This window comes from Coloeus monedula (genome assembly GCF_965178545.1).
Source record: "Coloeus monedula genome assembly, chromosome: 17".
Lineage (NCBI taxonomy): Eukaryota > Metazoa > Chordata > Aves > Passeriformes > Corvidae > Coloeus > Coloeus monedula.
The window spans coordinates 6,648,383-6,663,371 of record NC_138797.1 but is presented as its reverse complement, the minus strand read 5'-3'; the positions used below and the strand labels follow the sequence as shown (position 1 = coordinate 6,663,371).

General features: G+C 61.8%; 1 protein-coding gene across 1 annotated transcript; it reads left to right on the top strand.

The window, feature by feature from the left end:
- Positions 1-10,017: 10,017 nt before the first annotated feature.
- MMP9 (matrix metallopeptidase 9) lies at positions 10,018-14,313 on the top strand (the record flags this gene model as incomplete). The annotated part of the gene is made up of 13 exons (XM_082292675.1): positions 10,018-10,158; positions 10,362-10,600; positions 10,938-11,086; positions 11,295-11,423; positions 11,506-11,679; positions 11,755-11,928; positions 12,060-12,233; positions 12,379-12,534; positions 12,623-12,875; positions 12,996-13,135; positions 13,248-13,398; positions 13,499-13,602; positions 13,883-14,313. 13 exons carry the CDS (start codon positions 10,018-10,020, stop codon positions 13,990-13,992), a joined length of 2,094 nt encoding a protein of 697 aa, XP_082148801.1. The 3' UTR covers positions 13,993-14,313.
- Positions 14,314-14,989: the final 676 nt, after the last annotated feature.

The following is a 14,989-nucleotide window of genomic DNA, read 5'->3' as shown; positions in this document are numbered from 1 at the left end:
TTGCCGCGCAGCGATACGGCCGCGCTGGCCCCGCGCCGGGACTACTTACCGCCGCCCAGGCCCTGCTCCGCCTGCAGCGCTCGCCGTGGCGGAGACACACTCCTCGCCCCGGCCGCCGCCTCAGGCGCCTTCCGGCCCCGCCCGCCCCCCGCGGGAGGGGAGAGGCCTCGGCGCCCCGCCGGGGACTACTTTCCCCGCGGAAGGGTCGGCGGTGGTGAGACCGTGCGTCATGGCGTCAGGAAGCGGCGCCCGGGCCCTGAGCGTCGGCGTCGCGCCGGGTTGCGCTGGTCACGTGACGGGAAGGCGGAAGTGGCCGCGGGGCTGGGCTGGGCTGGGAGCGGGGCTGGAGTGGTCGGTGCGGTCGCACCGTTCTCTCCGCTCCCTCCGTTTCCCGCCCGGCCCGGCCGGGCTCGGCTCGACCCGACCCGACCCGACCCGGTAGCGCGTTCCCCCACCCGAGGTTCGCACCTCGGGTGGGCCGTGCAGCCCCGGCGCTCCGGCTCCCGTTCCTCAGCCCGCGGTGGGCGCTGAAACCGGCATGCCTCTGCTGATGGGGGCTGGGGCCGCCCATCCCCTTCCCTTCGAGGCCCGGGGCCTTGCCGCGTTCGGCCCCAGTGGCGGACCAGCCTCAGGCTGCTGAGCATTTTCCCCCTCGGTCTCTGGCGGGCAACGGCACCTACTGTCCGTTTGTTCCTTGAAGCCGAACTTGCCTCTTTGGATGGCAGCTCTGCGTCTGAGCAGTAGCCACCTTCTGATGGGCTCTCGCTCACCAAATTCTGTCCCCCGGGATGGCTTCCCCTCACTGCAGATGGCGACGGGCACCCGATCTGGCTGCTGGCAGCACCTCCGGCTCCCACGCTTGGGGTACACAGCTCTGGGGGGCTGCTCTGGCCTCACTGGGCGCTCCCAGAGCACTGCAGGCAGTGGGGCATTGCTGGCACCTTCTGATGCCACAGCATTTCCTGCAGGGATGCACTCGGACCTTGCTGCTGTCCCAGCTCCCTGTAGCACTGCTGATCGCAGTGCTGTTCCACATCCTCCAGCTGAGCTCAGCTGTGCATGGCCTGGGCTTGGCCTCTGTTCCGTGGTGATGGCTTTAACAAACCCTCAGGTGGCTCCTTGTTCCCACTGATATTTTCTCATGTTGCAGTGCTCCATTGAGAACGGCTCTATCCCGTCTCTTTTCTGGAATAAAGGCAGCTGTGTTGCGCCTGTGCGCTGCTGGGGCTGGGCCGTGCTGGGCTGACTCTGGCTCTGGGTCCCTGTGGAAGGGACCCACGGGGTCAGGGGGACCAGGGCTCTGCATCCCACCCGGATCCGGGGCCACTCAGACCAAGCCGGCCCGCAGTGCAGGTCGGGGCAGGCAGTGCCATCGTGTCACTGCCAGGACGGCCGGTCCGGAGCCGCTGCTGACATGGTGCCAGCTGCAGGAGAACAGTGTCTCGTCTGGCGCAGTCTGCGAGCATGGACGTAGCCTGCCAGAAATCCGAGCCGATGGGTGCTGGGCTGGATCAGCACTCTGGATCAGTACTCTGCAGCGTTTGGCTGTGGTGCCCCTGCTCCTGGACGAGGCAGGCGGTGCCTGGGTCCCGCCCCCACAGCCCGGGGCTCTTCCTTGGGGCTCTGGGGGTCCCTTGTGTCCTGCCCCAGGTGAGAGTTCCTGGAGGCACCATGTGCCCGGCAGAGGCAGTAGAGGAGCTGCACCGCCAGCTGCTTCGTGTGCACCTTCCGGCTCTTTTTCAAGCTTAATTAAATGCATCCTTGAAAGGTTTATGCCCTCATCCATCATGGGCAGACAGCAGCGGTGAGAGCCATCCTCGGGCTGGCTGTGTGAGCTCTGCTGCCGCAGCGCTGCTGCCGGTGCCTCAGGGCTGAGTCCCCACGTGTGCCCGGCTGCTGCCGTCGCTGTCACGTCAGAAACCCAGAAAGACCAAGGGCTTGAGCTTTTTTTCTCCCACCACTGCTTTTTAAAGCAGCCCTGTGTAGCTCAGTGGGGGAAGTGGAGCTGGGGAGGATGGGAGGGAGGTGCTCCTATGCCTGATGTCCCCTCTCCATAGTTCTGTAGCTCACACCGGTAGAGCCCAGCACTGCCTGTGACCGGCTCTGTGTAGGTTTGGAATGCCCTTGTGCTCCCTGTTGGGGGAAGCCCCGTGTTTCTGTTGGGGAGGGGGAGTGGTGTCAGAGGAACCCCTGTTACAAGCTGCCTGCCAGGTAGAGGAAGCAGGATGGATTTGTGTCAGACGAGCAGCTTTCCTCTTTTTGCCTTCAGTCAGCTGCTGTGTGAGACAAGTGAAGGATTTTCCCAACGGGTGATGGCTGCAGGATAAAACAGCCTGAGCTCCGGGGGCCTCAGGGGCTCATACAAACCCTCCTGGTGCTGGCTCGGCTGATGGAAAGTTGCGTCAAGCTTCCCTCTCACCCTGGAGAGGTGCCCCATGTCCTCTGTCTCGGTGAATTGTCCTAGCAGAGCTTTGCTGTGATGGGTAACCTGCTATTTTTAAAAGTGCTGCGTGCCCCCAAGCGGGGTGAGCGGGGGATTTCCAGAGCAGGCAGAGCACGGCTCCCGTCCTTGGTTCCGGAGGCACAGCTCCTTGCTGGTAATTCTCTACTGTTGTGCCTCCAAGCCTGAAATCACTTCAGAGCCAAAGAAAACACAAAGAAATCTCAGCAAGAGGCTTAAGAGAATCCAAAAATGGCTGCAACACGTGTTGGATGTGTGTCCGAATACCTTAGCGGGGGGAGCAGCAGGTTAAAGGCCTTTTGGGAACGGGCTGAGGAGACAACACAGCGCTTGTGCCTGGAGGACAAAGCTCAGGCTCGGGCAGAGTATGAGGCTGGTTTTATCAGGCTGCTTGATGAGCTGCACCGACAGGCTGTCCCAGGCCGTGGGAGGTTTCCCAGCTCCGTACTCTTCAGCCTGGATGCAGCGCTGGGAAGGAGCTACAGCCTGACAAGCTGCCGTTCAGGCGGGGTGAGCGCACGGTGGTGGGTGACCCTGGTCAGGGACCTTGCTGGTGCCCCGTGGCCACACCGGGCTGCCCCCTCCCCGGTACAATTTGCTGAGCTGCCGATGGGGCTTGTCCCGCCCCCACAATGGGTTCTGCATGAGCTCATGGCCCCCGTCACTGTCCCAAAATAGGAGATGGTTGGGCTGAGCACAGTGCCCAAGGCAGAGCCTCAGCCTCCCCCCGCTGCAACCCAAACCCTGGACTTCCACTGCCAGTGATTTTGTCATCCGCGCTGTTTGTTCCTCCTTGTTTTCTTTTTCCTTTTCAAAGAAAACATTGTTGCGATGTTTGTGTAGCTGCAGGGCACGAATCCACATCAAGGCTTGTATTTATATCCCACCTGGGAAGGGCAGTTGCATCAGCACATTTTGTAAAACGTTGAGCAAAGCAGCCCTTGCTGCAGGAAATGGTTTTTCTTCGCACCAGATTGCCTCACCACTCTGTGCCTTCCCAGCAATGCCGGCTCCTGGAGAAGGCTCCTGGGGCACTCCTGGGGGATCGCTCCATGCCAGAGTGGCCGTGAGAGCTGGGATAGCTTCCTGCTAGGCATTGCCTCGGCCCCTCTGCCCTGTGCCAGGGTGGTGCTTCTGTGGCGAGCAGCCTCCCCCGGTGCTGGCTGTTCCTGCTGGGATCCCCATTTCCCAGAGCGCTGGCGTGAGTGGGAGTGCCATAGGATAATGCCTGTGTTTTGTGGCCACCACAGCTGTGGCTGAACCCGTGACCTCAGCCATAATGCCACCCTTGGGCTCAGGCAGGGCACTCCCGGGACAGGCAGGAGCCACTCCCCGCAGAGGAGCTCGTGGAAGTTGATGATGAGACTATTCAAAACCTCACACCGTCCCCTTGGCAGGGGGCAGCTCACTGGCCCTGGAGGTGCTGCTGGTGGCTGTGCCTTGGGCATGGAGGGGCTTTCCTGGTGTGTCCTGGTGCCTCTTGTGCTGTCAGCGCCTGCCTTGACTGCAAGACAGAGCAACAGCAGCACCGAGCTGTGCGTTCCCTCTCCCATACGTCTTGTCCCACACCCAGGTCAGCGCCATGGCTGCCATTCCTGAAAGTTTTTGGGGAATAACAACAGCCTTTCCAGGATGTGCTTGGATGTAAACAGCTGGCTCCTTTGCGCCTGCCAGAACTGCTGCTGCTGCTGCTGAGTGTTTTTTTTCCCCTTCTGGAGGGATCCTGTGGCTTCCTTCCCAGACCCTGAGACCTTGGAGCCACGGTCCAAGGCCACCAGCTTCCACCCTCTCCTGTGCTGCTGATTCATCACTGCTGGTTAGTTAAAAAATGGTAATCAGCAAATTACTGAAATATAAGTAAAATAAACAAGGTGTGTGTGTAGCAGGGCCCCAAAGGCCTCGGGTGTGCAGTGTGCTGGGCTCTTTCTGTCCCCTGCACTCATCCCCTGCACAAACTGTGCCTGGACAAGTGCTCCTGGGGCAGGGGGTCAGTACCTGGCGCTGCAGGGGGTCAGAACTGGCTGGGTCCTGACCCTGCCAGTCCTGCATCCCTGCCCCTGGCTGCTCCTGCAAGGCTGCTCTGCTCAGTCCCCCTCACTCCAGCCCCTTGATGGGAGGGGGTCACTACACCCCAGCACAGAGCAGTCAGGCTCTGGGGCTGCTCCCCACTCTGTGGGGGCATGGCAGCTCCCACAGGTCTGCTGGTTCTTGCCTGGGTGCTCTCCAGCTCTTCTCGTCCCTGGGCAACACGGCAGCTCTGTCCATCCTGGTGTTCATTCAGCCCAGGGTCTGCCTTCCTCCGCTCACACGATGCCCAGTTTTGAAAGGTCTCAGGTCGTGTGGCCGGGGCAGCTCCTGGCGGACAGCCAGGTTGTGTGCCATTCCTGGGCTGCCTGGGCTTTGTCCATATGCCTGTGTTGACAACTGAGCTGCTCTGAGTTAATTTGGCAGCAAGTGCTGGAACAGTTGTCAAATGTTTTACTGAAATCCGAACGTGTTGCATCCACCGCCCTTCCTTCTGCTTTGCGCAGTTTACAATTAAATACCACCAGTTTTGCCCATATTCCACCTTCCACAAACCCCCGCTCCTTATTCCCAAGCCGCTCCATTACTGACAGCCATGGATTCCTGGTAGTGCCCTGTCCCCTTGCACCCAGTCAGGTTCCCAATCATTGTCACAATTGCTGCTCTTCCTGTTTTAGCAGGCAGCTGCTGTGCCCGTGTCACCGCCGGGAACAAAGTGCTGCCCACCTGTCCTGTGCCATAGTGCTGATGGTTCACCGTGGCAGCTGTGCCCCCTGGAGCTGGCAGCCACCCAGTTCTGTCCTGCCCCGCTCCCCTCCCATCTCCTCCCTCACTCCCGTGGTGCACAGGAGATGCTTCCATGGAGCTGATCCAGCCGGTCACCCTAGAGCGGATGCTGAGGGGATGATGGCCATGAGGCTGCCCATGGATATCCCTTCCCAAATGCTCCCCAGGTGACCTGGACCCTGTGCCTCTCTCACCTGTCTGAATGCCCCGTGGTCCTGCTCCCAGCAGGTGGGAAAGTTTGGTAGAACAAAGGTTGGTCAAAGCTGGAGGCAGAAGCTGAGGCAGGAGAAGGGTCAAGGGATGGGATGGAGTTTACAGCAAAGGAAGTCCTGAAGCACAAGAGCCCTGCGATGTTTGGAGCAGGCTGCTGGTGGCCTCAGTGTGAGGTGTGCCACAGTGCCAGCTGTCAGCCTCAGAGCCTGGTGAATGGAGCTCTGGGTGGGATTCCTGCTCCAGCATCCCAGTGGGACCCCAACAGATGTGGGGGGTTCCCAGGATGGGCATGGAGGGGGATGTCCCAGCCCAATACAAGGAGGTGACTGTGCCGCCCACCTGGATACCGGGAGTCGGTGTGGCAGGCCAGGGATCCGTCATGTGTGGTTTGCAGCTGGGGTGGGTGGTGACACAGCAGCACTGGTTTCAGCGCCTGCAGGGAGGAGTGAGCCGCCGGTGACAGCGGCCACGTCATCCTCACCCAGACAAGAGGTGTGGGAGCCACAGCATCAGCCTGGGGGCAGCGGGGCTGGGTGGCAGTGGGACTAAGGGGTAAGGGGCTGGGGGAGGCAGGACACCAGACAAGCAGGGGTGAAGGGTTGGCAAGAAGCTGATGCCGAGGGGTGGGGAGTTCCCCAGGTGAGGCAAGGGACAGGCAAGGAGCTAAGCAGGTGTATCCACAGAGCTTGGGGCAGGCAGGGAAGTGATGCAGGGCCAGGGACTGGTGGTGCTGGAGAGCTGCGGGTCCGCAGCACGCAGGGTGGTTTGCCAGGAAGGGTCCTGGGCCCAGCTGGAGACTGCAGTCCCAGCCCACGCAGGCCCGAGTGCTGGGGAGCAGATACGGGAAGTGTATGCAGGAATGTTGTTTCTGTCTGGAGCCCTTGAGCAGGAGTGATGGGGCTCCAAGCCTCTGACGCAGAGCTGCTCGCTGTGCCCCGTCCTGCTCCCACGCCAAGTGTCCCTACTGTATACCACGGACCGGTGCTGGCCAGGGCAGCCGGTGCTGGGGTGTCAGCTCTGCTCCCTGGGCATGGGGTGTTGCAGAGCCCATGGGACAGGAGCAGGGATGGGTTCGGGGCACTGTAGCTCAGGGCAGTGGGGCCGGTGGCTGCCTGGCTCAGTTAGAGGCATGCAGTAATGCCCTGCCCACTGCTCAGGGTGTCTGGCTGTGCCATGGTGGCCATGGCACTGACTCTCCCTGTGGCTTCTGCTGAGTCCAAGTGCTCCCTTCCCTCTGCCCAGGTCGTGTTCCCAGTGCAACCAGCACTTGCTCTCCCCGATCCAGTGCTGTCTCACCCGCACAAGACGCTGACTCTCGCACCCCACTTCCCCCTGCCACCACACTCCTGCTTGCGCTGGTAGGGCACCTGATGCCGTCCGCACGCCTGTGCCTGTCCTTTGCTCCTGTGTCCCTTTGCTTACCTCTATGGAGGGAATAGAACTAGGGGGTGTCTAGGGGCCCTGGCTCCATTCAATCCCCCCAAACCTCACTACTGGCCCAGCCAGCGCCTCCCAGCAGACCTGCAGGCTCTCAGTGGTGCCACTGTATCCTGTCAGCCTCTGTCCTGCACAGGGATCTAGGCAGGCACCAGTCCCCTTTGAGGTCCTGGACCAATTTCTCACAGAGGGTCTACATGAGAGTGGCTGTGAGTAAGGGTGTATGAAGGGGCTGCGGTGGCTCTTCCTTCCCCTTTCAGCAGCGACGGTGGTGACCGGCAGCCTCGTGGCTTGGGCAGTGTCTGGGATGGAGGATGTCTGCGTGGGTTTTTCCATCTCACTCCTTTCAGGGGCTCTGGGAGTGAAAAAGGCCATGGGCAGCCTGGGCTGGGCACAGCTCCTGGGGTCTCTGCCATCCACAGCCCTCTTCTGCCTATGGCACTGCCCCTGTCACCACCGCCCTCCTCTCTTTCCTGCCAGCTGCAGTGGCTGCCCCAAGCCTCCCTCCACACATGCTCTTTCTGAGGAACCTGTGCCTTGACCTATCTCCCGTAGATGAGCTGATTGAGGCTGCCTTGCACAGGGCTCATGCCAGCAGCGACGAGCCCATCCCACACAATTCCCTGCCTGGCAGAGAGGCTGCCGGCACTGCCAGACACGGGGGTTTCCCTGCTGCCCTGGCCCTGCTCCCTGACGAGCCTCCAGAGAGTCACCAGAAAATCCCCCAGGATAATTCCAGGAGGAAGCTGGTGAGCGGGGCCATGAGTCAGTGGGAGCGGCCAGGCCGGGGGCAGAGCTGCGGCCGGCAACCCCTGCTGGGGCTCCCACTGCCCAGCTCGAGGGCTTGCTGGGACTGATGCACAGTGGGGCATTGGCCCTCATCTCCTTCTGCCAACACTTGCTCCGAGGCCCCACTCCCCTCCCAGCCCCATCTCTGCCAGCGCTACTCTGTTCTGCTGGGCCATGGCTCTGCCCACAGGGTGCCACAGGCAGCATGATGCCATGGTGTGCCATGGCAGAGTGCCCAGGCTGTTGGAGCTGCAGCTCCTGCATGTGGTGGAAATGAGGGATGGGAATAGCATGGGGAAGGCTAAGGGATCTGCCACAGTTTCAGGGAGACCGGAGCTGGATCTGACTCTCTGACTACATCCCTGGGCTGGAGTCAGACATCTCCTTGCTGAGGCTTCCCTGCAAGTGCATCCTGCCAGCAGTTATTTAGCACCCAGCTCCCACAACAGCTCTGTGCTGTGGGCTGAGGTCCTGGCAGCCTGGACAGTGGAGCAGCGCCTGCTGTCTAAATGCCTCAGAAGCCACCAGCTTCAACGGGCTCTTGGGGTACCTCTTGGGGTTCTTCTTGCCTTGGCTGCCAGCCAGACAGGGAGCACAGAGAGCCACTGCCTCCTGCCTGGCAAAGAGCTGGGCCATAACAGGTACAAGGGGGGCAGGCTGGACCCCGTGGGAGGGGGCTGTAGGGTCACCTGGCTGCAGGGTCCCTGGGCTGTGTCCCACCATTAAGGGATGTTTGTCACCCAGGGCACAGGATGGCGGCTGCTTGTGAAACAATTTCCTGTACCAGGGGGCTGCTCTTGCAGGGCTGTGGTGGGGGAATGAGGCAACCCCCTGATTTCTCACCATTGCTTCCTCCCAGCTTAGTTCACGCTGCTGGTGAGTTTCCTGTGCCCAGCCAGCTGTGGCCCTGGGATGCATCCCACCAGCACAGGGCACCTGGCAGGTGGTACTGCCCCAGGGATGAGCCCTCCCTTGGGCATGGGGTTTCCTCTTCAAGAGCAGAGGGAGCACAGCCCCAACCTCTCACTGTCCCCAGCTGTGCAGGGTACCACCATAACCTGCTTGTCCTTTGGCTGTGCCAGGAGCTGCTGGCTTGTCTCTGCCAGAGCTGGGATGATATTGGGAGGAGGTGGCTGCTGACACAGTCTGGTGCAGTTGGGAGTCAGGAGGACAGGCACAAACAGCACTGGGTGAACAGGAGGATCCTCCTGATGAAGCCAGCTGAGGACCCCTTGGGCTCATGGGGTTTGTGAGGGCTGGGGCCAGGGATCTCTTCTGGGACCTGTGTCTCAGGCAGCCTCGCTGGGCTGCACCAGTCCTCCCTCCCCCCCGCTGACGCTGCGCCTTGTTCTCTGCCATCTGTTTTCCCCTCACTCCTCATCCTTGTTTGCTTTCCCCTTCATTGCTATCGTTCCCACAAGCGTCGGCACTTTGGGAGAAGCAGGAAAACACCATCCCATGGCAAGGTCTGTGCTGTGCTGGGTGGGAACCTGAGTCAGCAGCACCCTGCGGAGCAGGGCAGCAAGGATAGGGCACCCCTAATGTCCCAGGGCCCCAGGTGGAGCATTCCCGTGCCCAGAGCTGCTCCTGGGCAGGCACTGCCCCTGGTCCCAGGGGTCTCCGCCATTCGACTGCTGGCGTGTGGGCTTAGAGGTACTGTGGGGTGAGGAGCCATGGGCATCTCCAGTACTGGAAACACTCTGACCCACTGGGGTGATGCAGCTGTGGTGGGGAAGGGTGCAGAGTCCTGGTGAGGGTCCAAGCTCCCAAATCCCAGGAGGTTCCAGGTGATGGGGCTCAGGTGGAGGTTCCACTGCTATCTGCCTCCATGCCCACCTACGCCCTTGTGGGTCTGGGTCCAGCACCATCAACCCTTGGCCAGCAAAGCTCAGTGTTAGCCGGTGTGATGACACAGTCCTGAGTGCTCAGCTGGCCTACAGTGATGCCCTGCTGTCCCCACAGCTACCATGGTCCTGGGGCCAGCAGGGCAGTGCCTGTGCAGGGCAGCCCCAGGGTGGCCATGCAATGCTGTGGCCCAGTGCAGCTGCCCAGCCACTCTCCTTCCTGTCGTCTCGTGGCTGCAGCATGCAGCGTGTTTAGTAAACAAGGTGATGAAACAGTTAAGGCAGAGATGGAGTGTTCGTTTCGTCACCGTGGGAAGGGAGAAGGGAGCGTGAGTCGGCGCTGAGGGGTCTGAGGGTGACTCACTGCCTTCCCACCCCATAAATAGGATCGGGTAGCCCGGCGGCACCCAGAGCAGAGACGGGGGACCAGCACAGCCACATCCCTCCTGTCACCGCCGAACCATGGCACTCCTCCTGGCCCCGCTTGTCGTCGGGCTGCTGGCCGTCTCCTGCTGTGCGGCCCCTCTCCAGGGCAAGCCGCAGGCGGTTGTCACCTTCCCGGGGGACCTGATCAGCACCCTGCCGGATCTACAGCTGGCAGAGGTGAGGGGAGCATGGCCCCGTGGTGCCCTTCTGGCACCCAGGACCCCAAGGGGCTCCCAGGCTGGCAGTGAGGGGCTGCAGGCAGAGCTTGAGAGCTGTCTGTCTCCTTGAGCTCAGGGAGGTACCCAGGCTGAAATGGGCTCCCGGGGCTGCCAGAGCCCCCTCCCGCCTCTCTCATCCCCCCATCTGCCTTCCCTCCACAGCGCTACCTGCAGAGGTTCGGCTACACCACGGAGGCAGAGGCTAAGATTGGTGGCAGGCACGTGTCCCTGGGCAAGGCACTGCTCAAGATGCAGAAGCAGCTGGGCCTGGAGGAGACGGGGGAGCTGGATGCCGCCACGCTGGAGGCCATGCGAGCCCCCCGCTGCGGCGTCCCTGATGTGGGAACCTTCCTTACCTTTGACGGGGACCTCAAGTGGGACCACATGGACCTGACTTACCGGTGAGTCTGCTCCGGAGATGTGTCCGGAGGGTGTCCCCAGGGTGATGGTCCCAGGAGAATGGAGAGCCTGAGGGACCAGGAGGGTAGCAGCCTCTGCTCAGCCCTTGTCCGGGCTTGGTGCTACCTGTACAGCTGGGTCCCAGTGCTGCCAGGGCCAAGCTGACACAGCAGCAGCATCTGCTCCCCAATGCCCAGAAGAGCATCTGAGCCCTTGGTGAGCTCAAGGGGGATGGTGGCTGCTATCCCGTCTGGGGGTGGGGGTCTGTTCTTGCCCAAAACAGGGTCACTCCTGCATGAAGAGGGAACCTAGCAGCACTGACCCCCTGTCTCCTGGTAGGGTGATAAACTACTCCCCCGACCTGGACCGTGCCGTGATCGATGATGCCTTCAGACGGGCGTTCCAAGTGTGGAGCGATGTGACTCCTCTCACCTTCACCCAGATATACAGTGGCGAGGCAGACATCATGATCATGTTTGGCAGCCAAGGTGATGTTCTATGGGCAGGCAGGGAATGAGGAGGGGGCTGGTGACACACCCTGCCTATGGGATCCTCATCCCATGTCTCCTTGGGCTGTGCCCAGGGTCCTCCTGCCCCCACAAGTGCAGGAAGTGTGCAGGGCTTGGCCATCCGTGTGCATGCTGGGGATGTGAGGGCTCCTCTGACAGGGCCAGCTGAGGGTGCTTGTTCCTGCAGAGCATGGGGACGGGTACCCCTTCGACGGCAAGGATGGCCTCCTGGCCCACGCCTTTCCCCCAGGCCAGGGCATCCAGGGCGATGCCCACTTTGACGACGATGAGTTCTGGACACTGGGAACCGGCTTAGGTAAGGGCAGGGTGTGGCGGATTGGGGGGGGTCTGCTGGTGCCAACCCCAACCCAAGCACTGAGCCACCCCTCTCTGAGCAGTGGTGAAGACCCGCCACGGGAATGCCAATGGAGCCGAATGCCACTTCCCCTTCATCTTTGAGGGCCGCTCCTACTCCCGGTGCACCACGGAGGGGCGCAAGGATGGGCTGCCCTGGTGTGCCACCACCCCCAACTATGACCAGGACAAGAAATACGGCTTCTGCCCCAGCGAGCGTGAGTAGTGGTGACCATGACCCCTGCCCAGCCCTGCAGTGCCTGGGGCCCTCCTTACTCTCTGTCACCCCACAGTCCTCTACACCAATGGTGGCAACAGCGATGGAGCCCCCTGCGTCTTCCCCTTCGTCTTTGATGGCACCTCCTACGATACCTGTACCACAGATGGGCGCTCCGATGGCTACCGCTGGTGTGCCACCACCTCCAGCTTCGACCAGGACAAGAAATACGGCTTCTGCCCCAACCGAGGTGCCAGCAGGGAGGGGGGCATACAGGGGAGGGGGCACACAGGGTGGGCACGTGAGGGATCTCAGGGTTGTCCCAGGTTCTGGCCGGTGCAGCCAGGGGCCAGGGACAGCCTCACTGACACTTCGCTGCAGACACGGCGGTGATCGGCGGCAACTCCCAGGGTGACCCGTGCGTCTTTCCCTTCACCTTCCTGGGGCAGTCCTACAGCACCTGCACCAGCGAGGGCCGGCAAGACGGCAAGCTCTGGTGTGCCACCACTAGCAACTATGACACTGACAAGAAGTGGGGCTTCTGCCCTGACAGAGGTACTGGCCCCTCTGCCTGCGCTCCCCTTTGTGCCTCCCAGACCCATGCCATATCGTCACACTTCTTGCAGGGGTCACAGTCTCTGGACAGCGTGTGCTGTCCTGTTGTGCCCCAACAGGCACTTAGGCCAGTGCTTTCCCCCAGGTTACAGCATCTTCCTGGTGGCTGCCCATGAGTTTGGACACTCACTGGGGCTGGACCACTCCAGTGTGCGTGAGGCCCTGATGTACCCCATGTACAGTTACATCCAGGACTTCCAGCTGCACCCCGATGATGTCCAGGGCATTCAGTACCTCTACGGTGAGCAGCTGCAGTGCAGCTGGGCACATTGGGTGTCCTGCAGCACCAGGCTGGCTCCAGCCTCACACCCTCCCTTGTATTCACTCAGGTCGTGGCTCTGGCCCTAAGCCCACTGCACCTGCACCTGCTCCCACTGAGGAGCCCCAGCCCGTGCCCACAGAGGAGACCCAACCAATGCCCACAGAGGCTGGCAGCACCTCCACCACTGAGGAGGAGGAGGAGGAGATGCCAGAGCCCACAGCTGGACCCATTCCTGTGGACCCAAGCCGGGATGCCTGCATGGAGAAGAACTTTGATGCTGTCACAGAGATCAATGGGGAGCTGTACTTCTTCAAGGATGGGTGAGTGGCAGCATCCAGCACCTCCTGCCCTGGGAGGTGGGGTGTGGGGGAGCACAGGGATGTGAGAGACGTGGGCTGTGTCAGACTGAGGTGATCAGGACAGCTGATCTTCCCCACCAGGAAATACTGGACCTACTCATCCTTCTGGAAATCAGGCATCCAGGGTGCCTTCTCTGTTGCTGATACCTGGCCTGGCCTCCCAGACACTATCGATGCTGTTTTCCAGGACTTGCTCACCAAGAGGGTCTTCTTCTTTGCCGGTGAGCTCTGTCCCCTCTGCCCTCAGCCCGGTCCCACGGGCAGTGGGAGGAGCCTGGTGAAGCCTGGGAGCCCTCAGGGCTGTCTGACAAGCCCCGTTATCTCCCACCGCAGGTCGGCAGTTCTGGGTGTTTTCCGGGAAGAGTGTGCTGGGCCCCCGAGGGATCGAGAAGTTGGGTATAGGGAAGGAAGCCGGCCGCATCTCGGGGGCCCTGCAGCGGGGCCGCGGCAAAGTGCTGCTCTTCAGCGGGGAGAGCTACTGGAGGTGAGCAGGACTGGAGAGCAGCAGCGCCTGCCCGAGCCCCTGGCAAGGGACTGGGAGGGGGGTTCCCAGCAGCCCTGAGCATGGCTCTGCTCTCCCACAGGCTGGATGTGAAGGTCCAGAGGGTGGACAAGGGCTACCCCCGTGCCACCGACGATGTCTTCACCGGCGTCCCCCTTGATGCACGCAACGTGTTCCTCTACCAAGGTGAGTGGACCCTGGCGGGTGGGTGCTGTATGTTCAGGCCTGGGCTACCTGAGCCTCTCGTGGCATTGCTCCGGTTCCTGGCCTGGGATGCTTGGGTGTGTGGGGAATGGCCCCAGGACAGGACATGCCATCAGCCCCAGTGGGTGCTTGTGGTGGAGCTGGCAGGGCACCAGCAGGGTGCAGGGTGCCATGTGCCTGTGCTGCTTGAGCAGCCACCGGGATGGGTCTTTGGCCAAACTACTGCTGACCCTCCATTCCCTCTGCCCCTCTCCTTGCCCAGGCAAGTATCACTTCTGCCGGGGCAGCTTCTACTGGAGGATGACACCGCGCTACCAGGTGGACCGAGTGGGCTACGTCAAGTATGACATCCTGCAGTGTCCCCAGCACTGAAGGCCTGACCAGCCACCGTCTCTGCCAGTGCTGCTCCCTGCCCACTGCTCCCAACCTGCGGGCTCCTGTCTCATAGGCTGACCCCTGGGAGCCTTGTGGCTGTGGGTAGCCCCAGATGAGGCCACCATCTTCCTGGAAGAAAGGGGTAGGGGGTCCTGGGGTCACCCCCTGGGAGCTGCCCAGCCTGGGGAGCCCCAGCTGGGGAGAAGGACTCTTGCCACTGCTGGCATTTTGCCACCCCTGCCAGCGCCAGCTCCACTGCACAGAGGTGCTTGGCTGGTGCAAACCGCACATGGATTTGGGACAAATTTGTCTTTTTCCTGAGCCAACGATGCCAGGTCAGGCTGAGCCCCACTGGGAGCTGGCGCCTGGGGACACGCCAGGGCGGGATGTGGGGCTCTGCCTACTCCTGCCCACTGCCCACTCTGCCAACCACCCCCTCTGCCAATTGCCTGCCCATTTGTAATAAAGACAATTCTTTGGACATAGCCTCGAGTGCTCTATCAGCTATTGGGGCCATGGTTTGGAGAACTTCCATATGCTGGGGACATCATCCTCCCCCGGTCCAGGGTTGCCAGCACCAGTTGGGAAGGGGGCACTGGATGAGGGGCTGTCACCAAGTCCCCCTTTGCTAAGGACTCTGGACCCTGCAGGGACACAGTCTAACCGGGGAGGATGTCCCTAGGTCCCAACGTTGTCCACCACCAGCCCTATGCCAGGCGCAGCACCACCCCTTCCCGATCCCCCGATCTCCCCAGCCCTGGCTTCACATAATCCTCCACCCACTGCCCTCCCCTGCCCTCCGACTTTGCACCGCGATGAGGAGCGGGCAGTTGTCACCGCGTGTGACCGGGACACAGCGTGTGACCGGACTCCCCACTGCAGCCGAGACCTCGCCGCGGGCTGGCCCCGCATTTTCTCCCGGCCCCGGTCTGTCCCTGCGTGGCCACAGAGCCCGGCGGCAGGGCCAGGGCCGGGATCGTGCCCGGGGATGCCC